Source organism: Gadus morhua, chromosome 5 (genome assembly GCF_902167405.1).
Source record: "Gadus morhua chromosome 5, gadMor3.0, whole genome shotgun sequence".
NCBI lineage: Eukaryota > Metazoa > Chordata > Actinopteri > Gadiformes > Gadidae > Gadus > Gadus morhua.
The window spans coordinates 13,108,408-13,133,497 of NC_044052.1; the positions used below are offsets into that span (position 1 = coordinate 13,108,408).

The 25,090-nt window shown below is 47.1% G+C and overlaps 3 protein-coding genes across 5 annotated transcripts; 2 read left to right on the forward strand and 1 right to left on the reverse strand.

Annotated features, from left to right (window-relative positions):
* Positions 1–1,135: 1,135 nt before the first annotated feature.
* Positions 1,136–7,560, forward strand: ywhaqb (tyrosine 3-monooxygenase/tryptophan 5-monooxygenase activation protein, theta polypeptide b). Of its 2 annotated transcripts, none has more exons than XM_030356421.1 (6): positions 1,136–1,288; positions 2,024–2,434; positions 5,023–5,146; positions 5,544–5,707; positions 5,825–5,920; positions 6,435–7,560. In XM_030356421.1, exons 2-6 carry the CDS (start codon positions 2,141–2,143, stop codon positions 6,507–6,509), a joined length of 753 nt encoding a protein of 250 aa, XP_030212281.1. In that variant the 5' UTR covers positions 1,136–1,288; positions 2,024–2,140; the 3' UTR covers positions 6,510–7,560. The 2 variants fall into 2 exon arrangements, with proteins under 2 accessions (XP_030212281.1, XP_030212282.1); XM_030356422.1 differs by having other exon boundaries at positions 1,189–1,284.
* A 677-nt stretch (positions 7,561–8,237) lies between these two features.
* On the forward strand, positions 8,238–21,687 carry adam17a (ADAM metallopeptidase domain 17a). Of its 2 annotated transcripts, none has more exons than XM_030356207.1 (19): positions 8,238–8,472; positions 8,742–8,874; positions 9,188–9,321; positions 9,398–9,486; positions 10,056–10,230; positions 11,172–11,302; positions 11,610–11,696; positions 12,875–12,997; positions 13,345–13,489; positions 13,698–13,789; positions 15,547–15,699; positions 15,939–16,138; positions 16,443–16,546; positions 16,982–17,116; positions 17,659–17,789; positions 18,362–18,440; positions 18,617–18,705; positions 19,135–19,247; positions 19,294–20,365. In XM_030356207.1, the coding sequence occupies exons 1-19, from the start codon at positions 8,364–8,366 to the stop codon at positions 19,409–19,411; spliced, it is 2,340 nt and encodes a 779-aa protein (XP_030212067.1). In that variant the 5' UTR covers positions 8,238–8,363; the 3' UTR covers positions 19,412–20,365. The 2 variants fall into 2 exon arrangements, with proteins under 2 accessions (XP_030212067.1, XP_030212066.1); XM_030356206.1 differs by lacking the exon at positions 19,294–20,365 and adding an exon at positions 20,381–21,687 and having other exon boundaries at positions 8,239–8,472; positions 19,135–19,197.
* Positions 21,627–25,069, reverse strand: iah1 (isoamyl acetate hydrolyzing esterase 1 (putative)). The gene is made up of 7 exons (XM_030356210.1): positions 24,912–25,069; positions 24,634–24,686; positions 24,363–24,508; positions 24,044–24,205; positions 23,290–23,411; positions 21,977–22,273; positions 21,627–21,873 (listed from the first exon to the last, which is right to left on the reverse strand). The coding sequence occupies exons 1-6, from the start codon at positions 24,972–24,974 to the stop codon at positions 22,100–22,102; spliced, it is 720 nt and encodes a 239-aa protein (XP_030212070.1). The 5' UTR covers positions 24,975–25,069; the 3' UTR covers positions 21,627–21,873; positions 21,977–22,099.
* Positions 25,070–25,090: the final 21 nt, after the last annotated feature.

Below are 25,090 nucleotides of genomic sequence, written 5' to 3' on the forward strand. Positions count from 1 at the left end.
TATGTAGAGCCTAGCCATAGAGCGCTGATTCACCTGTGATAAGAGACCACACCAGCTTCTACTGCTTGGCAAACAAAAGAAAATTCTGCGATGATCAGCCACACCTAACAGACTTTGGGCCTTTTGAGAGCCCAGGCTGTTGTTGACACACCCTGAGTGTCATCAAGACAGGTAGCTAAACGGTCCAAATTATCTTCCTAGTTTGTGCATATTGGACTGAAACACCAGTTGAATGGGTGGTTGTCAGTCACTGAAAGCGGGTCCTTTCGTGACAGTAGAACTTCATATGAAATAGCATTCTGGGCGTTATTTCTTGTATGCTTCGTTGGTGCTGTTAATTAGAACAGGACATGGAGATGGGACTTGATGGAGGAATAGGATTTGATGATTGGTATTAATGGGAGTAGCAAAGTAGTTCAGCTCCCAACAGTATTACAGTTGGTGGTAATGTAATCCCTTGTCTGCTCAGACTTGAAGACACAACAGTGGTGGTTTCACCAAATGTTTCTGTGTCGTGAGGGAAAAATCAACAGGATAGATTGTAGAGATGCTGAGGTGATGGCGTGGTTGTGGAGGAAGGGAGAGGCTGACATCGTGGTACTACATTTTAGTATTAGCAGGAGACACAGACATGTCATCTTGCATCATGCATCGTAGCCAGGCAGAACAGCAGACCTACATTTAACAGAAAGGGACATTTTATACCTGGAAAAAATGCTTTGTCTCAAAATGTTGAATAATGAATCGAGAATATAAACAATAATTACATTATTATATTAACACTATAATATAAATATATAACAATATATATATTTACAATATAACACACGGATAATAATACCTGGCGTCAATTTAAGGGAAGAACTCTGTGAAAACCATACAAATCTGTGTGTAGCAAGTACCACACCCGCCTCTGTTGCTGGTGCCTACGCTGCAGGCTACAACAAGAGAAAGGGGGGGCTACTGAGGCATCACCATGGCAATGCAGTGACGTCTATTCCCCTTGCTCTAATTGGAGGAAACCCCGTGGCCCTAGCTGCAGCCTACTGGTCTTTCAAACTACCCTTGAAGCGCCGCCTCTTTCCCCCGCGCAAAATACCTATTGGTTGATACCTCAACGATTAACTGTCTATCATGTCGAATAACCGTTTGTGATTGGACGTACAACGCTAAATCGAAACGCCCCGTTTAGCATGTTAAGTTGAATTTTACTGCCTCTGCTGTTCGTTGCCTCTGACCAATCCCTCAAATCGGATCAATTTTGTGGAGCAAATTTGGACCGCAGTAGGTCAGAGCCTTTGAGTTAATATTTATCTTCTGTATTTTTCAAACAATTCTCGTCTATTTTTTATCGTTGATTCGCGCGGTTACTGCAAGCGACGTGTCGGTATAAAACGCCTTAAGGAGCCGCTCTGATTGAAAGGAGTGGCCCGGTGGCTAGGCTAACGGTAGCTTGCGGTTCGGTGGCTACGCTAAGTTAAGCTAGCTCCTGCGGTGGGTTGTTCCGCGAAATGCTTCGAAATATCTCGTCTTCTCCTCACGGTTGACGACGGAGTGGTGTTTCGGTGGTCTTGGATCAGGGCTGGGCGTGTAGGTCGGACTGGGTGGTGGATCCAGGTTCTGGTTCTTGTTCTACAGCGGGATCTCACACGCAGTCGCTCGATAAGGAGAGTTGAATTACTACCAGGTCGGATCTAGACCTTCGTCTAGACCTCATTCCGCTGTTCGGATGATCTAGACCTCCATCCGGACCGCCTTACTCCGCGATTCTGATGAGCTAGACTATACCTGCATCCAGACTGCTTTAGTCCTTCATTCTGGTGATCTAGACCTTCATCCAGACCTCAGTCCGTGATACTGATTATCTAGACCTTCATCCAGACCTCAGTCCGTTATTAGAATGATCTAGACCTCAGTCCGTTTCTCTGATCTAGACCTCCTTATAGACCGCTATTCTGTTGCAGAGTCTCTACCCGTGTCTTGATTTCTTTTGACACTAACCAAACATTCCACCCTCCCCTAGGTTTGAGGTTTAGCCGGAGAACGACGCTGCTCCAGCCTCCTTGTTGTAGACCTTCACGTCCCGGGACCTGTAGCTCTCTTTGTGCGACCGGTACTTGTTCTTCACCCGATATAAACTATGGATAAAACGGAGCTGATCCAGAAGGCCAAGCTGGCGGAGCAGGCCGAGCGTTACGACGACATGGCGGCGGCCATGAAGGAGGTGACGGAGAAGGGCGGCGAGCTGTCAAACGAGGAGCGTAACCTGCTCTCCGTGGCGTACAAGAACGTGGTGGGGGCCCGACGGTCGGCGTGGAGGGTCATCTCCAGCATCGGACAGAAGACCGATGGCACGGATAAGAAGCTGCAAATGATCACTGAATACCGGGAGAAGGTGGAGGTCGAACTGCGGGACATCTGCAACGACGTATTGGTAAAAAAAAAAAGACATATTGTGTGTTACTGTGAGATCATCCTGAAGATCAGGAGGAGATCTTTGGTCTTTAGAGATAATGTGCTGCGCGGGTTGATGTGCGCAGAGTATCCTCACGACATGACATCAGCGAGGCTTAAAAGCCACCGTCGTAATGTTGCGGTTCACTAGTCATTGCGTCACTGTCTGATACTTATTACAATGTATATTAGACTGGCTCATTAACATAATTGGTGCTATTCCGAATCCAATCGTGCTTTCGAAGATGGCTGAAATACGTGAAAACGTTTTCGATATGTTGCCATTTTCTTTCTGGACGTGAACGCCTCGCCGTGTGCAGCAGACCTCCGCGTCTGTTGGAAACCCCTCTCAGACATTTGACTGAATAAAGCGAAATCAATGCGGGAATCATTCAAATTGAACATACTCTATAAATCGCATTTCACTTTTTCTTCGATGAATCAGTTTTGGGTTTCTAATCGCATATTCTCGACGGATGCGTTATTGACTCCTCCTGCCGTTCCTTCTGGGAATATGTGAGCTGAACAATCGGCCAAACCCTCGCATGTCCGTCAAACGGTCAGAATGGCTCTGGCTGCCAGCAAGGTGTGTCCGTGTGGACGGGGATTCTTCCTATCCTCGGTACGGACTGAGGACCCCCCCCTAGCTGGCCCGAGGGGAGGGTCTGCTCCCGGCCATGTGTAGCTCAGTGAGGATTTCCTCATGTAGTGTTTGACACACCCAGTCCCCCTGAGCGGCCAGCCCCCCTCCCCCCTCTTCCCGAAATGTGTTCGGATGGAAACGGCTGCGATGTGAACACGTAGGTGTGGACTGGGCTGCAGTGGTACTGAGGCACAGTGAAGGATATGGTATCTGTTGGTTATGACATCAGTATTTACCCATGAGATAACGCTTCATGGGGAGCGGGTTTAAGTGAGTTTCGGTGGGCGTGTCAGGCTGTAGCCTTAACTTGTCATCTCAGACCAGATGAGCTAGTTGTAAATTCATGAAGCAGACTGCAAAGAATGCAGGTCGTACCCTTGGGTCTGAGGAGTTTACATAAGAGTACACGAGCCCATCCTAGTTCAAGCGGTCCCCTGACACAACGCTAGAGGCAGGTAGTGCCTCCCTGGGGCTACAGAGCTGTTGGGTGAGTTCAGGGAACGTGGGTCTGGATTCCACTTGAAATGGTCCCATGGAAACCGTTGCTTGGTTCAACATCATTTGAGGCTAGGTCTTTAATTTCTACGCTGTCTGCTCATGTGCAACCTTGACAAGACCCATTTCAAAGTCAAACGCTACCTGGGTTGTCATGCAGAGCCTCACATTGTTGATGACTGGGGTGCTGGATCTCATTAGCGTGAGTTAGTCGTTTGAACACTGCACCATTATAGCCGCCTTGGTCAGTGACCTAGAGGTACAGCCATGACATGCTCCCAAGCGTCGAGGTGCGCGCACGTGTTGAAATGCGAGCCCAGTGAGACTACACCGTGGAACAGGCCGCGCTGCTCCCCCATTGTGCAGCATGCAGCGAGACAGGAATGCTTGGCACTCGAGACATGTGCATGTTGGGGCTGAGCTAATCTTTGTCGGTAAAGGCCGGGGAGTGGCTGTGGGGCTATAGGCTGGGTCTGGGCAGGGCCCTCTCCCCCGAGGGTTTGTGAGGGGGGATATAGCTTACCTCAATGTTACTGATCCTCCCCCTCTTTTTGATTTGATGTAGCATTAGGGTGGTGTTCAGGTTCTTCATCCTGTGTTCATTGTGTGTACACCCCTGCATCGTTTGGTTTAAATTCTGCGTATCATGTACATCAAATTCAAAACAAATTATTGAAACACGGATAAGTAATGTTTGATTACTATTACAATCATCGTAATCATTGTTTAGACACGGATACATGTAATGCATTTTTTTTTTACGATGCGTTTATGAAAATATGACAAGTCTTAAGGCCCCTGGGGGTAGGTGTTATAGGGGTAGGTGTTATCTGATCAAATGAGGCCGCACCCTACTACAAATAAACATTAAGTCATTTGTATTGGGTGCCAGATTCTGAACCCACCTACCACTGATAACCTACCTCTTAATTTGAATATGCAGTTTAATTAAATTACTATTACACCTGTTAGAACAGTTTAAACCGATTTTATAAGAAACATTTAATGCAAACAGTGTTCTGTAGAGAGCGTGTGAAGGGATTCAAAGGCAGTTCAACTCTTACTTTTGACAGAAGTAAGATGACCAAGGCAGTCTAGGACTCTATGATGGTGAGAATAGTTCTGAATCTGGGGCAGAAGATTGTCAGGGGCACACAGGAGGCCTGGCCTCATTCAGAAGGCTTCAGGCTGCCTGTACGGCACTGCAAAATGGTTCCAACCACTGTCTGAGGCTGTGCACTTGGCTTCCTGATGTGGAGGAATTGTGCACATTCATCTTCGAGGACTCGAGTGGGGAGCGCAGTGCCCTCTTGTGGTCAGTGTCAGTCATGTTTCGCTCGTGATCAGGAAGTGCATGGCGTTGAATCCGTCTTTGGAAAATTAATTTTCAAAACGCCCTCGAGTTAAACTCGTGTTTCTTTTTCCCACAGGGACTGCTTGACAATTTTTTAATTGAGAACTCTACAAATCCGGAGAGCAAAGTCTTCTACCTTAAAATGAAGGGAGACTATTTTAGATACCTCGCTGAGGTGGCCGCTGGAGACGACAAGTCAAGTGAGTCCACGCCTTACCTCCTTCCCCCTTCACTCCTCCCTTTGAGCTACCTCTATTAAGATCCATTTTACCAGGACTAAAGGAAATCACCTGGTTGTGAAATCATACATCATTACATTAATTTTTTAGAAATGTCTGGAGTAGAGATATACAAACACAATCCAAGTCTTATGCAGGAACATGGAACCTGTACCAATCATAGACGTTTGCATGTCTGAAGACACAATACTGTATGTTCGGAGGCCGGCTTTTGCATGAACAAGCCTGACTCTTTACCCTGCTGCTTTCTGGCTTTACTCAACCTTTTGCTGTTTCAACTGCGTTTTAATGCTCCTACATTTATTTCAAAACGTATGTACCTCGCTGTACTGAACGACCGTTTCTTTCTCTCTTCCAGAAACCATAGAGAGCTCTCAGGAGGCCTACCAGAACGCCTTTGACATCAGCCGGAAGGAGATGGACTCCACACACCCCATCCGCCTCGGCCTGGCCCTCAACTTCTCTGTCTTCTTCTACGAGATCCTCAACTCTCCAGAGAAGGCCTGCGATCTGGCCAAGAACGTCAGCAGCCCTTACTTTTCTTTCCTTCTCTTGTTTACCAGTTTGATTAGCTGATGGAGCACGGTGTTTGGTAGTTAAGTGATGGCCCCTGTCTTTGTTCACCCCCTTTCTCGGCAGGCGTTTGATGATGCCATCGCTGAGCTGGACAAGCTGAACGAGGAGTCGTACAAAGACAGCACTCTGATCATGCAGCTCCTGAGAGACAATCTGACAGTGAGTTTCCTCCTCCTTCCTAACCGTGGTCTCGCATGACACATGACAGTCACAAGACCGGCTTGGAGCAAAACTTGAACGGGTTCCTCAAAACTGCAGAAACTCGTGGCTGATTCACTCCTACATCTTCTTTAAAATCTTAACATCTTGACACTGATGCTGCTTTATAAGTGCTCCCACTGCAACAGTGCGTCGGTCCACTGTAAAACGCAGTGGCTTACAGTGTTTACACCGAAAGTGATGTGAATATTCTACTCGCGTCGAAAACAGCAAACTTTTCTCGCACGATTGATTTGGCCTCAAGCGAAATCTGTGCCGAAGTTCAAATATTTGAACTCAAGCAAACGTGCAGAATTAGCTTCGTTCATGTGGGTAGAATTGGCGTAAACCGTGTTGTTCACTCCCTGCACTTGGTGGCCGGTGAGAATGCATCTTTTGGTGTCTTTGCATTGCCTCTCGGTGTGAACGTACGGTTCTCATTTCCTATGGCTCACCTCCGGTCTTGTCTCCACAGTTATGGACGTCCGACAACACTGCTGAGGAAGGCGAGGGCGGTGAGGCGGTAGAGGCCGGCGAGAACGAGAACTAAAACAACCGCCCATCAAGTCGGGGTTCATTCCTAAAACAAAAAGCAACAAAAAAAAAAGAAACTTTTTACACATCCTTCATTCCTTCTTGCTCCACTTAAAAACATTCTTGCATTGAACCCATTATTGAAATGAGCTGTGTGGGGAAATCTGGGCTTGGGTGGGAGGGAGGGGTTTACGGAAGAAAGTATTGGGCTCTCAAATTTGAACAAAAGTGAACAGATTTGATCAAAAGTGACCGGAGCGGCCCTCCAGTCCATCGCTAGGTTTTATCCCCCTGGCCCTCCCTATGTGGCAGTGACTGCCGTAGATTAATAGCTTTACTCGCTATCAGAGTCCCGGGAGGCAGTAGAGGGCAAACACTCCACGGGGCGTCTCCTTTAACAACTAGAAACTTTTAAAACAATGAACTTGGGAGTTTTCGTTTTCAATAAAGTTGAGTATTCAATAGAATTTGAAACCTGTTAGATTAAGACCATTTCGTCGTCGTTTCCCCCCCTCCCCACCCTCTATGTTTTAGTGCGTCTGTCTCTTCACATTTCTGTGGTACGGCTACTGCTGCTGGAAGTTCATTTTGATGCTAATCCCAGAGTTCCATACGACTAGGGAGAGCCAGTATAACGTTCAAATGTTCTGACTTTTACTATACCACCAGATGGTGCCAATCGGTTGAACGCTCACATTTTGTCCTCTTCTAAAGCAACTGTTTCACTTCAGCATGCCCGAGTTGGTGGGAGGGTGGGGGCGTTGTCATTACAGGGACCTATTAATGGGAAAAACAGTTCTGCCATGCATGCAATTTTAAATATGACACTGGAATGGAATTTAAAAAAATGCTATAATGCACACAAAGTCCAATGGTTAAGTTTGGAACTTGTCAGGGCCGGTTTGTACACATTAAGAGGGTGTCGGTTAGTTCAGTGATTGTTAAGAGATTTGGACCACTATTGTGTTTTGCTAATCATCGATTGTAGTCCCCAAAAAGCCTTGTGGAACAGTTTGATGCCCTATGTATCAGCTATGTAACATGAATAAAACATTTTATAAACCCAATTTTGTCTCCTTGACTTTCTTTCTCTTATAATAAAAAATCTCGTTGGTAAATGTGAGATTTTATAATGGGTATTCACCTTAACGCAGCCTACATGGAGGAATGCGCACACTGACATCAAATGGGAGAAAGTTCCTTCCCCAATGCTGCTTAAGACAACACGAATAATACAGCAATAAGCATAGCCACTTCCTTTTTACTGAAGAAAATACAGCAAGTGTTGCCTTGCAACATTATTACAACGCTCCCGTTTTGACTATTATAAACGTTGTATTGGGGTTATTAATTAATTGAATCACAAAATATTTACTGCTGCCTATATATTGTATAAACATGTATGTTTGTATACATATATAAACATGTATGTTTGTGTGTGTGTATATATATATATATATATATATATATATATATATATATATATATATATAATCAAATTGAGATTAACTATTGTCTGCTTCCTAGTTGTGAACGCTAAAAAGGGTTAAAACAAACCAGGAAGATCATACAATCCATAAATAAAAAGTGAATAAGCAGAAAAATGGACTCCAATGCCAGCATTTTATATTGAGAAGATGTTCTCTGTCCATGCGTCCATCATGACTGAATGAGAAGATTTTCCTCTGTCCATGCGTCCATCAAGACTGAACCTGAAGGTTCACGATGACCTGCAGATCAGCTGATCATTTCAAATGCTGTACTTCCGGGTTGACGCAGCTCGCCGTCATTTCCCGTGTTGTCGTTTCAGAGTAATTGTTTAAGATGTCAAACTTTGAATAAGAACTAAAGCCTTGTTTAAACCTCTACAATGATGAGGCATCTGCTGTTCTTTGCACTGGTTGCTCCTTGTTGGATCAACTGTGCGGTTAAACGGTCTCCCCCTGCGGGGAAGAGCTCCGAGGACGAGCCTGAGATGGGTGAGTTTAGCTCGGCTCCCTAGCCCTGCTCCCTGGAGCTTGTCGACGCCTCTTAACGCGACATAACGGGAACATAACTGTCTATGATTGTGTGGTGTTATCTTCTTTATCTATAAGTTTTCCTTGGTAAGCGAGCTGAGTCATTTGCTCAGTGTATCAGCGGGTTAAAACCACCGTATTACCAGGTAGTAACGTTACTGTGATGTTGATGTTTAACAGACACTTTTTCACCGTTATACATTGGCTGGAAAATTGTAATATTCTTCCAGAGTCCCTGAACTCGATCCTATCGGACTTTGAGGTGCTCCCCTGGTCGGGGCTCCAGCTGCACTCTGTCCGGAAGAGGGACGCCCAAACCAGGTCCCACTTGGAGCGGCTTGTCACGTTCCAGGCCCTGCAGAGGTACGGGACCCCCCGACCCCCTTAGATTGTGGCAATGCTTACAGGCCATTGTTTCTGCTATACCGTCTTTGGTTTGGGTTCACCTCATCTGTTGAACTACAATGTCTTCAGTAAAAAAAAATCTTTATAATATGGTATATCAATATGTTATGCTGATATGGTAATGCAAAACCCGGTGACTACCAGTGTTTTTTGTTTTGTGTTTGTCGTAAAAGTGTTAACAACGCATAATAAATTGAATTACATTCGTCCAAGCATTCATTCATTAAAGTACAATAATTAATTTTATTGTATTTTATTTGTCCACTGTCAGGAATTTCAAGCTATACTTGACCACAAACACGGACCTGTTCACAGAGAACTTTAAAGCCGTGTTTGTTGATGAACAAGGACTGGAGGAGAAGTACGACGTCCAGCTCCAGAACTACTTCACTGGACACGTTGTAGGTGGGTAGCAGCAACCGAGCCCTCAGCTGTCCATTTCTTTTTAATGGCGTCATATCATTATGTATTCTCTTTTCAGGGGAGGAGAATTCACGTGTGCAGGCACACATTGATGGGGACGAGTTCTCTGCCCACATTCTGACGGACGAAGCGGAGTATAATGTGGAAGTAAGGCGTTTTCAACACCATGAATAACCGAACACCGTATGACTGAACCTTTTCACTAGACCCCCCTGCCCGGGCAGGTGATGACGACTAGGCCTGACTCTGAACCATACGAGGCCTATGTATGAGGCCTGCCTCACGTATGGTTAATCTCTGCATGTCTGTGTTCAACTCCAGTCTGCTCTCCTTCACTATTCAGTAAAAATTAGGTCGATAGGTCTTCTGTGTGTCACCACTGAAACATCTAAATGGTGGAGCCGTTTGCTCAAGGTTTCTCTCTCGGTCATCATCAGTTGATCGAGGTGACCCGCGGAAAAAATTAAATAGCTATATTGGGGCCAAGAACCAGAAAGCTGTCTCGGTCCCCATTGCTACTGAAACCTCAAGAGTGTTGGTGGAACCCAACTATCTCAGCCCTTCCTCACTTCCCCTTTCCTCCCAAGCCTGTTTCTCCTCCTCGTCATTTAAACTTTTCATTCTCCCACATTCAGCTATTCTTCTGTGTCCCTCTCGGCGTTGTGTGACCCAGCTCTTGACCTATGGTGAACCACGCCCTTATTCTCCCTCCCCAGCCCCTGTGGAGGTTCACTAACTCTCCCCAAGATGGCCGCGTGCTGGTCTATCGCTCGGAGGACATCAGGAACATCAGCCGCATCGCCTCGCCCAAGGTGTGCGGCTACATCCACGCAGAGGCTCAGCAGCTGCTGCCCGCCGGCGCAGCCAGGCCTGGGGGTCTGCCGGAGGACGGTACGTCTGTGTGTGTGTGTGTGTGTGTGTGTGTGTGTGTGTGTGTGTGTGTGTGTGTGTGTGTGTGTGTGTGTGTGTGTGTGTGTGTGTGTGTGTGTGTGTGTGTGTGTGTGTGTGTGTTGGGGGGGGGGGGGGAGGGGGTTGTGTTAACCATGGTAGTCCTTGGTTCCTGAAGCACCATTATGTGGTCCTACTCCGAGGGGAATGAATGAGGCTAAGGGTTCTAATGGAGGGGACAGCGAAAGGCAAGGAGTACGCGTACGCTAGGACGGGATTGTGCTGTCACTGGTCCACCGTAGTGCCACCTTCTCCAGAGACCAGAGATCCAAGGGTGGCTTGTAATTAGCTTGAGGCTATTTTCTCTATTTCAACTTCAGTTTTTCAGTTTTGAATGCATTTAGGTGTTCTGCATCCTTATCGCATAGAAGTCTGGTTTAATAGTCATGCTATGTTGCAGTTGTGCAATTCAGAGGAAAGAATTGGTCTTTTGCAGAATTGGGCACGGGCCATTCTCAGTGTGAAAGTGAACTATGGCTCCTGTCTGTATTTGAGGACGATGAAAGGTGTTTTAGGAGACAGGGCCGAAGAACAGGACGGCAGTAACACAATCTGTTCCCAGGCAAACAAAAATAAGCCAGGTCGCTAAATGTGAAAACCAGGGCGGATCACAACAAGAACACGCCGTCATTGTTTAACCTCTGCATGTCTTTGTAAATATCAATGAAAGCTTACTCTTATGGTGTTGTCACATTAGCATTTTGGCCGTGCTGAGTCAAATCATCCGAAACTGCTTTACGTTTTGTTCTGAACGGGGGCCGTCTCTGAGGTCGGGTCAGAGCGATCGCCATCTCCAGTCTGTTGCCTCCTACAACGGGGGCCGATCAGTCCCCTGTGTCCCTCTCCTGTCTGGCCCACGCTGACTGTGTGCTGCTCCCCTGCAGAGCTCCTGCACCGAACGAAGAGGCTGGCCCACGACCACAAGAAGAACACCTGCCCCCTGCTGCTGGTGGCCGACTACCGCTTCTTCGAGCACATGGGGCGCAAGGAGGAGAGCATCACACTGAACTACCTGGTAGGGAGCGCTCTCCATCCCTTCATCACACACGTGACAACACACAGCATGTACTGGGCCGCATGGAGGAGAGCATCACACTCGACTACCTGGTGGGACGCTCTCTCCTCGCTCCCCCTCATTCACACTCTGTTTGACGTGTCAAATCGTTTGACACATTGAGTGGACATCAGATGCTACATAATGCTCAGTCGGACACATGAGACGAATCTGCGAGACGGTCAACCAAGGGTAAAACAGCTTTGTAACAGATGCAGAAACGTGTGCTGTGTGTAAACATTACTACGATTCCATTCTTCCAAACCAGATCGAGCTGATCGATCGAGTGGACGACATCTACCGGAACACCACCTGGAACGATGAGTTTAAGGGCTACGGGGTTCAGATCCAACAGGTGTGTGGCTCAGGGTCTTTACTCTTTATATCGTACGTGCAGGAGAAACCGCTCCGTCGTGGGCTGCATTTGTGTGACCTTTCAGCACTTCTCTCAGCCCCCCTTATGTGCGGTGGCCTTCCAAGAGGCAGCGCTAGCATAACACGGTCCTTTCTGTTGAAATGGATAACACCGTTTTCTGAGCAGCCACTGAGAGCTCTTGTGTGCGCCTCTCGTGGGGTAATTGAATTTGTTCCACAGGCTCCGGGATTCAATAGAGGGCCCTGTTTGCGAACGCTATGAACCAGGGCCTCTGTCACCCAAAGATATGCAATAATTTAGTCGTCTCTGTGCCATTCTTCCCTCTGGCACTGATGATGAGTAACAGAACATGTAGTGTGATTCCAACTTTGAGGGAATTATCTTCACTCTCTGCATGAGAGCAGGAAACAGAAGAGGGTGTCTGAAGAAATCTAGAAAAAATATCATGATGCTGTATATAGCGGGGAGCTTAATGTTTCCTTTAGCGATTCTTTAAAAAATGTGCTGGATTTTGCTGCACTTTCTATACTTCATATACACTGTATCTGTCATTCATTTGCAAAGCATTTAAAACGCAGACAATTCTCTAACCACCCCACTGTGATCATGACTGACATCTCAGTCATTGTGCCAGACGTAGCGATCATAAATCAATAACAGAAAACATTGAATCATGTCGCACTTATCACTAAGGGGATTTCAGATCATTCCACTCCATTCTTTGATGGTCTCACCATGAAAGGACCTCACTTAATTCACATTTACATTTAGGGCATTTAGCAGACGCTTTTATCCAAAGCGACTTTTTATCCAAAGCGACAAAGTACATTTGTCATAAGAAGTGAACCAATATATCGCTGCCAGTACAGTAAAGATGTTTATAGAACCAAGTGCAAGTACTAACAATCGGTAGGCAAACCCATTCCCTGTGTACAGCATTGATAGCAGCTACTGCAGATGCTACACAATTAAGTACTATAAATATGTGCGTACAATAAGTGCCAGTACGTACAACATACAATGGGGGCTGGGGGACTGTGCAGAGTCGAGGTGAACTCTGACCAGGTGAGTTCTGAGGTGAGCCACTAGGAGTACTCCAACAGGACGTCCCACTGCCCCTCGCCTGCCTGTCAGTCAATGCGTTGTGACGTCCTCAGATCATCATCAACAAGGAGCCCACCACCATAAAGGACCACAAGGGGCGGACCATGCCGCACTACAACATGAAGGGCTCGCCAAAGGAGGAGAAGGACGTGTGGGATGTCAAGAAGCTGTTGGAGGTGAGGGCCCGCGGGGCATGAGGGCTCCTGTCACTGCTGCCATGATGGGATGGACAGGGAGACGGACAGGCCAGGGTGCATACAGGTTCAGAGAAGATGGTCACTCAAATGGTCTCAACATCTCAGGGTGGTTTAAATCTGAGCTTTGTGATGCCATATGATGGAACTTATAGAAAAGGGACTTGAATAACGCTCTTTTTAAATGAAGCACATGAGACGGTTTGCAAGTCAATTTGAACCTTTCATAAAAAATGAAGAATAGATGTCAACCAGTGTCTTCATGATGTGCCGTCTGTGCTGTAGATGGTTCGAGCTTTTTAAACCGTGTCCATGTGGTGTTTCTCCAGCAATTCAGCTCGGACATCGCGGACAACGCGTCCACCGTGTGCCTGGCCCACCTCTTCACGTACCAGGACTTCGACGAGGGCACCCTGGGGCTGGCCTACGTGGCCCCGTCCAAGGCTCAGGCGCTGGGGGGCCTCTGCCCTCGACGTAAGGCCCCCGCTGGACTGCGCTGTCTGCATACGATGACCAATAGGTTCTGATGATGACATAAGCACCCCTGGCTCTAACCTGTGGAGGTTATGAGCTTCAGGGCTGTCGGCACGAGTCACTGCTCTGGACGTCGTGCTTGTGATTCATTATTTCAGTGGTTAGAATATAATAATGAGTTCCTCTTCCCTGTATGTTTTGTACGCAGCGTATTACCCCTCTACCTCTGAACGGAAGCCCAGCTACCTCAACACAGGGCTGACCAGCACCATGAACTTTGGGAAAACCATCCTGACCAAGGTCTGTTAGAATCCAATGAATCCAATTGCTGTTTTCCTCTACCAATTTTGCCCGTACAGAGTCCATTATCGAGTTGAGCCGCACTGAGATGGGAACTCTCAGAATGTCCACCTCTAAGAGAAGGTCCCTCTCTAAGAGAAGGTCCCTCTCTAAGAGAAGGTCCCTCTCTAAGAGAAGGTCCCTCTCTAAGAGAAGGTCCATCTCTAAGAGAAAGTCCATCTCTAAGAGAAAGTCCATCTCTAAGAGAAGGTCCCTCTCTAAGAGAAAGTCCATCTCCAAGAGAAGGTCCCTCTCCAAGAGAAGGTCCCTCTCTAAGAGAAGGTCCCTCTCCAAGAGAAGGTCCCTCTCCAAGAGAAGGTCCATCTCCAAGAGAAGGTCCCTCTCTAAGAGAAGGTCCCTCTCTAAGAGAAGGTCCCTCTCTAAGAGAAGGTCCCTCTCTGAGAGATGGATCATCTCAGAGATGGTCTATGTCTAATGGCGCATTTCCACTGCAGGGTGCGGAACGGATCGGATCGCAAAGGTGCGGGTCGGTTCGCGTTTCCACCGCCAAAAGTGGGCGTGACCCGGACTTTGCCGTACCCGTTCCGACCCCATTTTAGGGACTCCTCCGTTGCGGTACCCAAAACGAGACCAGACGCCTGAAAGGGTACCCTGGAATTCTAGCTACACCCCCCCTCCGTTGATTGGTCGACAGATTCGTCACTTCCGGGTGACGCGGGGATAAAAACAAACAAACAGTAGCCTCGAGGTATTATTCTTTACAATTAACATGTCGCGTAAAAAGCTTGCTTGGGCGAACAAGGAGGTGGAGACGTTCGTCTGCATTCTTGCGGAGGAAGACGTTGTTTACGATGTTTACGTAGCTGCCGCGGCGATCGACATCCGGCCTACCACAAAGGGTACTGTCGGCGGTGGAAACGCGACCTCGGAACTGAGCTGGGCTATACCGCCCCCTCCCTACCGCCCCTTTGCGATCCGGTCCGTTCCGCACCCTGCAGTGGAAACGCGGCATTAGTGTGCCGGTGCCATTAGCCCTGGTTGCTGTTCGGAGCCAGACGTTGACTCTTAAATTGTAGGTATATAGGTCTATAGAAAAACAATAAACTGTTCGTTCTTGTTTCTGAGACGAATCGCCGATCACGCAAAGTATGGCTAGAGTTCAGCTTAATTTGTTATTATTCGTTGGTTCCTATAACTATATGGTCCTTACTAAAAAGGGTCTATGAAGGTTTAGATTGAAGTGCACTGTGGTGATTTTAGATTGACGATATTCTATTGCAAAACAAAAGTGGTCATTGAAAAATGACATGTCTCAGAGTAGTCTCTGAGACATGTAAATAGGCTACAGTAAGGGGGTTTATTGTTGTGTCAAGGACTCCATCGTGTCTGCAGCCAAAGACACACCTTCCTAGCGGGAGGCTCTGTAATGAAGACACTGATCCCAGCCAACAGTCAGAGCCAGTGGAGCCGGACCAGTGAGTTCAGCAGGATGATGCAACACCAGGCAACCTGCCTACTGGTGGAGGAAGCAGACTCGTCTCTTCTTTAGTGTTCAGGGAAATGCTCTGTAGTGCGGATCAAGGAGAGGTCCCATTGTTAACGGCATCGCTATGTCAGACAAGGAGTCTGGATGACATGAATGGAAGTTGGATCACTTTAACCCCTGACCCATTTCCGGATGGAGTTCATAACACTGTCAGATGATATGCTATAATACCCCCGTGTGTGTGTGTCTGTGTGTGTGCGCCCCTCCCTAGGAGGCGGACCTGGTCACCACCCACGAGCTGGGGCATAACTTTGGCGCGGAGCATGACCCCGACAACCTGCCGGCCTGCGCTCCCACGGACGACCATGGGGGGAAGTTCATCATGTACCCCATCGCTGTGAGCGGGGACCAGATCAACAATAAGGTACAAACCGATGGAGAACATCAGATAACATCAACAGCAGTGCACAGGTGGATACACAGGAGGGGGTTAGATGTACCGTAGCTGTGAAATGCAGGTACCCTTCAATAATGCCTCAAATGGACATTACTCTTTAGAAATGAAGAAACACGGCCGTCTTTCCCTTTGTGCATTGGAAAATGTTTAAGCACAAATCGTTGACGACGAGTTAAAACCCACCGATCTTCCTCCGCTGTCCAAAGCACTTCTCCAGCTGCAGCAAGACCTCCATCGGGAAGACGCTGAGCTTCAAGGCTCACGAGTGCTTCAAGGAGCGCAACAGCAAGGTATGCGGAAACTCGCGCGTGGAGGAAGGGGAGGACTGCGACCCGGGGCTGCTGCACCTCAACGACGACCCCTGCTGCACGGCCGAGTGCAAGTTCAAACCCAATGCGCAGTGCAGGTACGGCCAATCAGAGACCTGCTCAGACACCTCTTGGAAACCCCAGGGATTATGAGGCTTGTGTCTGTTAGGAGTCTTGTTCAAGAAATGACAGACAGACAGACACCGACACGCGTGTGTGTACCCTCCAGCTGTGGAGCCTGTGTGTGGAACCACACAATGGTTCTTTGTGTCGTGCATCACTTTATAACATATTTATTTTATAGTGAGCCAGGCCCAGATCCTTTCAAACAATAGTTTTCCTAACCCTCGAAGCTCCGTGCTGAGCGGACTGCTGAATCCTGTGTTCTCCTCCTCCCCACAGTGACAGGAACAGCCCGTGCTGTAAGGCCTGCGTGTTTGAGCAGGCGGGGAAGCGCTGCCAGGAGGCCATCAGCGCCACCTGTAAGGGCGTGTCCAACTGCACAGGTGAGCGCCCCCTGCTGGCGGTGGGGTGTAAACCCATGGATAAGCAATTTAAGGCACTATTTAAGTAAATTAAATAAAACGGCAGAAAAAAAAAATGGGGGTTTATTCAAATAGTCTTATAGGTTAATTTTTTTTTTTTGTTTAATCAATTAGTTCTACTTTTTTACAGAGCTGTAGCCAATATGCATTTCACATTGAACAGAATGATTTCAGGTTCATCTTTTTGTTTTTCGATTTGAGTTGACTGTTTAAGTGTGAGTGAACACACTTTGAATCGAACAGTCAGATTGGAAAAAAAAAGCATTTTGGGCTGAGACTCAGGCCGACCCAGTGTGGTACTTTTTGAGTTCTGTCGTTAAACATGAGCTTCCTTGAGGCCGTGTCCAATCTTGAGCCTTCCCCTGACCATGTGACCCGTCACCTGGGTGTTTTCAGGTGAAAGCAGCGAGTGCCCGCCCCCAGTGAATGCCGATAACGACAGCCAATGCGTGGACATGGGCAAGTGCCTCTCCGGGGACTGCAACCCCTTCTGCGAGGCGGTGCAAAACCTGCAGTCCTGCGCCTGCAACGGTAAGATCGGGCAGAGCTTCGTTAAAGGGGTGGTATCATGCCACCAGGCAACGGTAAGACCGGGCAGAGCTTCGTTAAAGTGGAATGATCATGCCACCAGGTAGGTGGGAGTAGGATTAGCCACCTGGTGGCATGATATCTCCCCTTTAAGTCTCAGCAGGCTAAGTACTGTTTTTAAGTGCCAGGATGTAGGCTACATACTGTTTTTAAGTGCCAGGACATACGACATACAATAAGTGCCTAAACTAGCCATTCAAATAGCAGCCCCCAGCCAGCAAGCGTTCAGAACAAAGATGAAGATTTCTTCATCTCGAAAAGAAGGCTTCCGGTTCATGTCTTCATCGTTGTTCTGAACGCAACGCTGGCTGGATGGGAGGAACTGAATGTGGAATACCGCACTCAAGATGAAGACATGAACATGTGATGGGTTCAGAACCCTGATTAAGACATTTACGTTGGATGTGTGTGGAAGTGTTGCTGTTCAGAAGGTGTTAGGTAAAATGTAATGTTTGACAACGTCTCCCCCCCCCCCCCCCCCCCAGAAACGGAGAACTCGTGTAAAGTGTGCTGCCGGGGGAAAGACGGAACCTGCTCTCCGTTTATGGAGGCGGACGACAACTTCCTCTACCTGCGCAAGGGCAAGCCCTGCACTGTGGGGTACTGCGACGGGAGTGTGAGTCATCTGAACACCTGTTTCAAGTACACATGTTCTATACCATCTTTCTCCTTCCCGATACCGATTCCTGAACTTGAGTCTCGGCCAATACCCAGACGTATATACCGATAGAGCATCTAGCATTGTAACTACTTATAGCACTTGTTCTTATTGAAGGGTTTTCTTACGATGAAAGCAATGTTTAGTCGGTGCACTGACTGTCGACAACATAATTTTTTGCAGAAGTAGATCATTTTGATTTATAAGCTATAATTATAATAAATACGTCTGTATTCTGGTAGTTTAGCATCCATGTTTTTCCGACTTGGTAGCTCGAATGCATGTAGGTCGGAGATTATGTGTTTCCAATTCCGACTTTCCACATCCGTCCATTAACGAACGCAGCATAACATCTGGTTGTGATGTTTTTTGCCTGTGTAGTAAATTAGCTAGTCAGGTGATGGTATCGGATCGGGGCATAGACTTGCGTACTCGTCGATACCCAGCTGGCTGGAGTCCCTGAGCCTGGGACAGGGGTTTACGTCTGTGTGCGGTGGTCATTGTGTTATGATTTCTGTGTGATCTCACAGGGAAAGTGCATAAAGTCAGTGCAGGATGCGATCGAGAGGCTTTGGGATTTCATCGACAAGCTCGACATAAACACATTCGGTAAGTCGACTGCATTCTCCTTTTAAATACTAAAGCCGTTATGAAATTTCATTTCAGTATTTATTGGCAATAATTTGACATGATAACGGGTAACAAACGTGTTTAGAGACCCGGTTTTTCATGTCCCCTTGTTACTTCCATGGTCTTATTGTATGAGTGGATCATTGTTTCCTCAGGGAAGTTCCTGGCTGACAACATCGTGGGCTCCGTGGTCGTCTTCTCTCTCGTCTTCTGGATCCCCCTCAGTATTCTTGTTCACTGTGTGGTAAGTGGGAATCCAACTCACAACCCATGCTTGCTTTACAATGAATGAGGATCAACACCATGTATCTGATGATGATGACGATGATGATCATGATGATCATGTTTATGATGATGATCATGGAGTCCGATCCAGCTAAATGATCATCATGATCAGACACCATGTGTATGAACATAATTTTCTCCAAGATTTCAAACCTGAAACATAAGTAAAATAATGTTGTCTTGTCGTCACCCTGCGATATAGAAAATAGCATAGTATGACCAGATAATATGATAGTGTGATAAGATAATATGATAGTGTGATAAGATAATATGATAGTATGACCAGATAATATGATAGTGTGATAAGATAATAGGATAGTGTGATAAGATAATATGATAGTGTGATAAGATATTATGTTGGTATGATAAGACGTGCGTTTCTCTGCAGGACAAGCGTCTTGACCAGCAGTATGAGCAGCAGCAGAGCAAGCCCTACCTCTTCCCTCCCAGTGTAAGTGTCTCTTTATTAGACCAGGCCCTACCTCTTCCCTCCCAGTGTAAGTGTCTCTTTATTAGACAAGGCCCTACCTCTTCCCTCCCAGTGTAAGTGTCTCTGTAGACTAACTCTACTAATGCACCGTCCTTCCATCATCTCTAACCCACTGACCGCACTGATGAGGAGAGGGGATCGTGATGTGAGGCATCACAACAGACTTTGTTTGTAGACATAGACGTACCGTTATTTAAATGGCCCTGCCGTTCCACTGCAGCAGCCAGGCCAGTCTTAACGCATACTGAATGGCAATGCTGCCACGATCATTCTAGACCTAGACAAAGCTCAAATAGTTGCAGTGGGTCAAGGAGATTCTGATTTGGTCAAAAGGCCTCCAAAATTGATGGGGGAGCACAGCAGGTCAGACACAAAGCCCCTACTGGGTCTGAGGCTCTGAGCTCCAAGTGACCTGTCATCACCCTGTGCCCTGGCCCCTGTTGTTCTCATCGGAACCGCAGCAGAGGATGGAGGCCTGTAGTTGGGCCCCCGCCCCGGGTCCAGGTGAGTGCCAGCCCGTGGCTCCGTGTTGAATGGCGTTCCGCTGGATCTCACCGTGTGCATGGTCGGTCGGGCGCCGCCGCCGGATACTCTCGCAGCCCCTTATTTCTTGACGCAGTCACTTGGTTTTGTTGTCATGGCCACTCAGAAAGTCACATGACCTTCAGCCTGATGCATGCTAACCACCCCCCCAACCCCCCCCCCCCCCCCCATTTTGCCATCCTGTAATATGTTGGCTGTCATCCCATCACCTCCATCCGATCTAAAGAGATTTAGTCAAGAAATGAAGGGTGCGCTTTAGAGGGTATCCTGAGACAACATCCAGGGCCGCGTGTGTGTTGTTGTGGTTCAGCCTGCATCGCCACACAGGATGTTGTCCTTATATGGCGTTCTGCGCTTGTGCTTTGACCTCATCGTACTGACCGGGGGAGGCACACACTCCATTTGATCTGTTCTGTTTATTTAAAAGAATAATGTATCGATAAATAAGAATCCTCCATCTGTCTACTACTGACATGGAGCAGACAGACAGAGGAGAAGAGGGAACAGGTTTTAAAATGGAGTGGATCCGAGCCTCGGTCCGGACCAGCAGCCGGCTGTGAGGCCCGTCCCTCACCCTGCCTCTCCCCCCCCCCCCCAACAGAGTCAAGAAATGCAGAGCGGCCTAGAGGGGGGACACATGCCCCTCATCAAACAGCCGCCCTCCTTCTCCGGCGGCCCGACCGCGCCCTGCTTCCAGCCGGGTTCAGACCTGCCCCCGCAGTCCCTGACGGGCCCGGCGGGGGCCTCCCCATCGGGCAGCAGTGTTACCCCGGGCCCAGGCCCGAGCTCCGGCCTCCCCGGGGGGACCAGGATGGACACCATCCAGGAGGACAGCAGCACCGAGTCTCACCCCGGAGAGGAGGGCCCCCCGGGGGACGGGCAGCCCACCGTCGCAGCCTGCTGGTCGGGTACGAAGTCCTCCTGCGAGGATCCGATCGCGCGGAGCCCGGGGGGGCGGGAGCGCCGGCCGCTCCACAGGCAGGCCTGCGTTGACACCAAGGAGACGGAGTGCTGAGCCGCGCCCCACGAGGGAACACACCCCCCCCCACATGGAGGAACCTCCTGCAGAGGCATTCGCTCTAAATCTACACACACATTGATAAGCATTTTAAAATTTTAACACACGGGCACCAGAGAGCAGAGGTTCAGTCATCTGCTCTCGTAGTCTCCGATAGCAGAGCAGAGCTTCAGTAGGCTCTGCTCGCGTAGTCTCAGAAAGTCAGGGACTGCTGTTTAACAGAGAACTACTGAATGAGTTTCATGTTTGTTTTATACTCGTAGATAACTGTACTTTTCCTTTTTAAGTTACGCTTTATGGTTAGTTGTTTAAGAGCCACTACTGATCCGTGTGAAACGTCTGGGGCCCGAGTATTACCAGTTTGAAAATTATGCCTGGTTTGTCTGCCAATCTTGAAGATGGTTGGTCATGTGTGCTGTATAATATGTTGTATTTTTTGATCTCCTCCAAATGAACCCTGACCCCTGATGAACAGTATAGTGCCTTCTGTGGTTTTTAAGCCTTGAGTTCTGATTTGTACAGAGAGCCTAACGATGGGAGGCTTTGACGGATCAAGATTCCTCTGACCCATGTCTAATCACTCAATCCCCTCATTCTTATTTCTATGCACTTGTGTACCATTTGAAGCCTTTACCATCCACTGATTCATCATGTTGTAATGTCTGTATTATAGGTCAAGAACGGAGAGCTCTGTATTGTATCCACTGAATGGATGATGTTGTGAATTTAGTTTTTATGTAAACAATTTGTCCGCTGTTGGGCTTAGAAATATGCTTGCGGGAAACTGGCCTACGCTATAGGCTATGCTTGCAAATATGCTGTACATGTGTCAAATAAATGAAATAAAAAAATCTTTATTGTGCATTTTAACAAATCACATTACGATCATATATATATAAAAAATGTCTTGCCTGTTTTCAATATTGTTCAACAGATATAGTGAGATGTAACTCATCCATGCAGTACTCATTATTGTGCACTTGCAGTCACTACACCCTTCTATCAACCTTAAGGCCCTCTTCATTAGACCAGGGTTAGAACACTATATATATATATATATATATATATATATATATATATATATATATATATATATATATATATATATATATATATATATATATATATATATATATATATATATATATATATATATATATATATATATATATATTATATCTTACCCATAAAATAAATGCTGAAATGCTCATCACCAGGCTAGTCACAATAGACTTGAGGTCCTGGGTCTTCCAGGTTTTTAGTCACGGAACAGGCTGGCAGGTCCGGAGTCTTCCAGGTCTTCTAGTCAGAGAGCAGGCTGCTCTCAGCGTCCTGGGTGTCCACATCCCCCCAGTAGGGCAGGATGAAGGGCAGGCTGTCCAAGCGGGCCTCCAGCAGACCCCACAGATGCTCCGACACAAACTGGTTCCCCTTTTCAGAGAGGTGCAGTCCGTCAGACAGGTACACCGTGTAGTCCTGGGAAACACGAGATACAAACGAGGTCAGAACTCATTGGAATGTGTTTATGCATGCAGAGTGACACCGTCTTTGTTATCTGGAGACTGTGGCCCAATTCATTAATCAATAATGATTTCAATACATAAGGATAATTCCATTTTAAGTCATCTTTCTTTCTTCTAAAGAAAAAAAAAGTTGTTGTCAAATGCAAAAAGTTGTTGTCAAATGCATTTCTTTCTTTCTTCTAAAGAATGAAAGAAAGAAAGAAATGCATTTGACAACAACTTTTTTCCATACATTAGGGTTTTAGACAAGGGCGTAGGTTTGGTCTGAGCTTTGGTGGGGACACTTCCCAGACACCACCACTAACTTTGTTTGATGCATTATCTGCTGATGCAGATGCAGTATGCATGCATAGGGTAGAGGTGTTGCTGCGTTGTCTGGACAGCGACAATGCTGCAATATCAACATGAGTAGTTCTAGCTGGAGAAGTGTTCATTCTATTGAAGTCTAGCAACACAATAGTATTGCTAGACTATTGCTAGAGTATTGCCATTTCACTATTTTCCTCAAATTCATGCGCTGAATAGTGACCTGGTTGTGCGTGCGTGCGTGTGTCTGTTGGGTTATCTGGATTATATAGAATGTAGTAAGCCAGTGATAACCAGATAAGACAGTGAAAATCGCAAGCTGCTGACCATCATGGGAGAGAAGGTGATGCAGGCGCATTGAACGAAGACGGGGAGAGATGATCTTTTCTTACGAGAAGCCGCGACCAAACTGACTGGGCAGTGTAAAAAGGAAGACGTATGTTGGGAGGCGGTACCGAAATGGGAATTTAACCCTTTGTGTACCGCATGAGGCGTTTTGTTTTCGTTTCAACCTGATTATTGGTGGGGACATTTCAGTCGTCATTTGACAGTGGTGGGTACAGGTCCCCTGGTCCCCACGCAAATCTACGCCCTTGGTATTAGACCTGCTAGGGGATCTAAAGTTACCCATGGTAATTGCGGTCAGCGTAGACCAGTTCCCACCTGTCCATCTTTCTGCATGAGGGTCCAGAGATCCAGGACTCTCACCCCACACTGGCCCGCTGCCTCCACACAGGCCTGGGCATACCGCCCTGCCACCGCGTTGTGGCGATTCAGAGGGAACCCTGGGGGGTGGAGAGACACAGTGGTGCGGTTTACCTCTTTAGTATAACAACGCAGCGGATGCGCTTACCGAAAGTGACTTACATTGGATGTTAGATACAGGTCATTAAGTGGCAGGTAAGGGCTAACAGGTAACATCTTGTTCAAGGATGCCTACAGATAGACTTCGGAAAATTGGGGGTTGAACCCACATCCTTTAGGTTAGGAAGTCACACCCACATCAGTCCTTTCTTTCTTTTTATTTATTATACAGGAAAGTATTAGAAGTAACAAAGTTACAATATAAAACGGGCCTGTCTCAATAAAATAACTGATTTCCAGCAGGTTCCTGTTCTGCAGCACATATAACATACAGGGACAAGGCACATCACACGTCACATTTACATACAACACATAACAGGGACATAGCACGTATAAGTCAGTGTTTGCAAGTGTATTTGTTGAGGAGTAACAATTGATATGCTTTTTTGAACTGTGTGATGGATTGTAATACTCCAATGTGATGGGGAATGCCATTCCAGACTTCGGTGAAAGTGTGGATGAAGGACCTCTGTCCTGCTCCTATACGATGGCCAAATGTATGATGTAGGTTGATATAAATCTTAGGGTAAAGAACAGCACTCTGCCGAGTTACCTTTAAGCTGGCACTGCTTCTCCCAGGTGGCCTCGTGAAGAGGAGGGGGAGTGATGAAGACGACCCGGTCTGAGGACACTCCCACTGCGGCCAGGTATTTTGCAATCTCCTTCAGGTTATCAGAGTACTCATCTAAAGGGACATGCTGCTTGGCTTTCATCTCTAGGACCAAAGGAAAGAAAAGGCAATCAGTAGATTTAGTCTGGGATCAACCAAACTGACACCTCAATAGTTACATTCGGGGGAAGTCAAGTGTGAGCGATATCATGAACGATGAAAAGTTGCATACATAAGATGCAAACATGCAACTAATGTATACCCTCAAGAGCGCAGTCGTTGGCCCCAAAGAAGACAGTAACGCCCACTATGTTCTCTGAGGGTTTATTGGGGAAGAGCCGAGGCAGGAGAATCTTGCCCCATCTGGAGTTGTACCCTGACAGTCCTCTGTTCACCACGTCGCACTTTCTAATAGGGCCAGAGTTTTCCATATTAAAGAGTGGTTTCCACGTATGAATGCATAGTGCTGAATCCACATGTTTGTGAGTTGCACACTCTGTGCACTCAATAAAAACGAACTATGAACAGCTTACCGAGCAAGTTTGTTCGCCATTTCGGAACCCCAGCCATTAGGTTGAAAAGAAACCTACAAGAAGTGGATCACAAAGTCACTGAGGTGAACAGAAACCTGCTGGACCTCCTTTCATTCATCACTTACTATCAGAACAGTTCCTATCATCCATCATCCATTGTCTATCATCTATCATCCCATCATCTCAAGATTTAACTTGAAGGCATGGATACGACTTCAAACGACTCTGACGTGGAGTTAATTTCAATCGCTAAATAAATATTAAATAAATGAACCAACCTGGGTGATAGAGTCACCAAATAAAACCAATTTAGGCCAAATTATAGTTGTTGTTTTGGACATTTTAAATCCCGGCCGGAGGAGAGACAGAGATAGACACTTCCGGCTTTTACGCACTAGTGCTTTATTGTTCTAGTAGTGTTTTTGTGAGTAGGATCTGACCAGCAGGGGGCACTGAG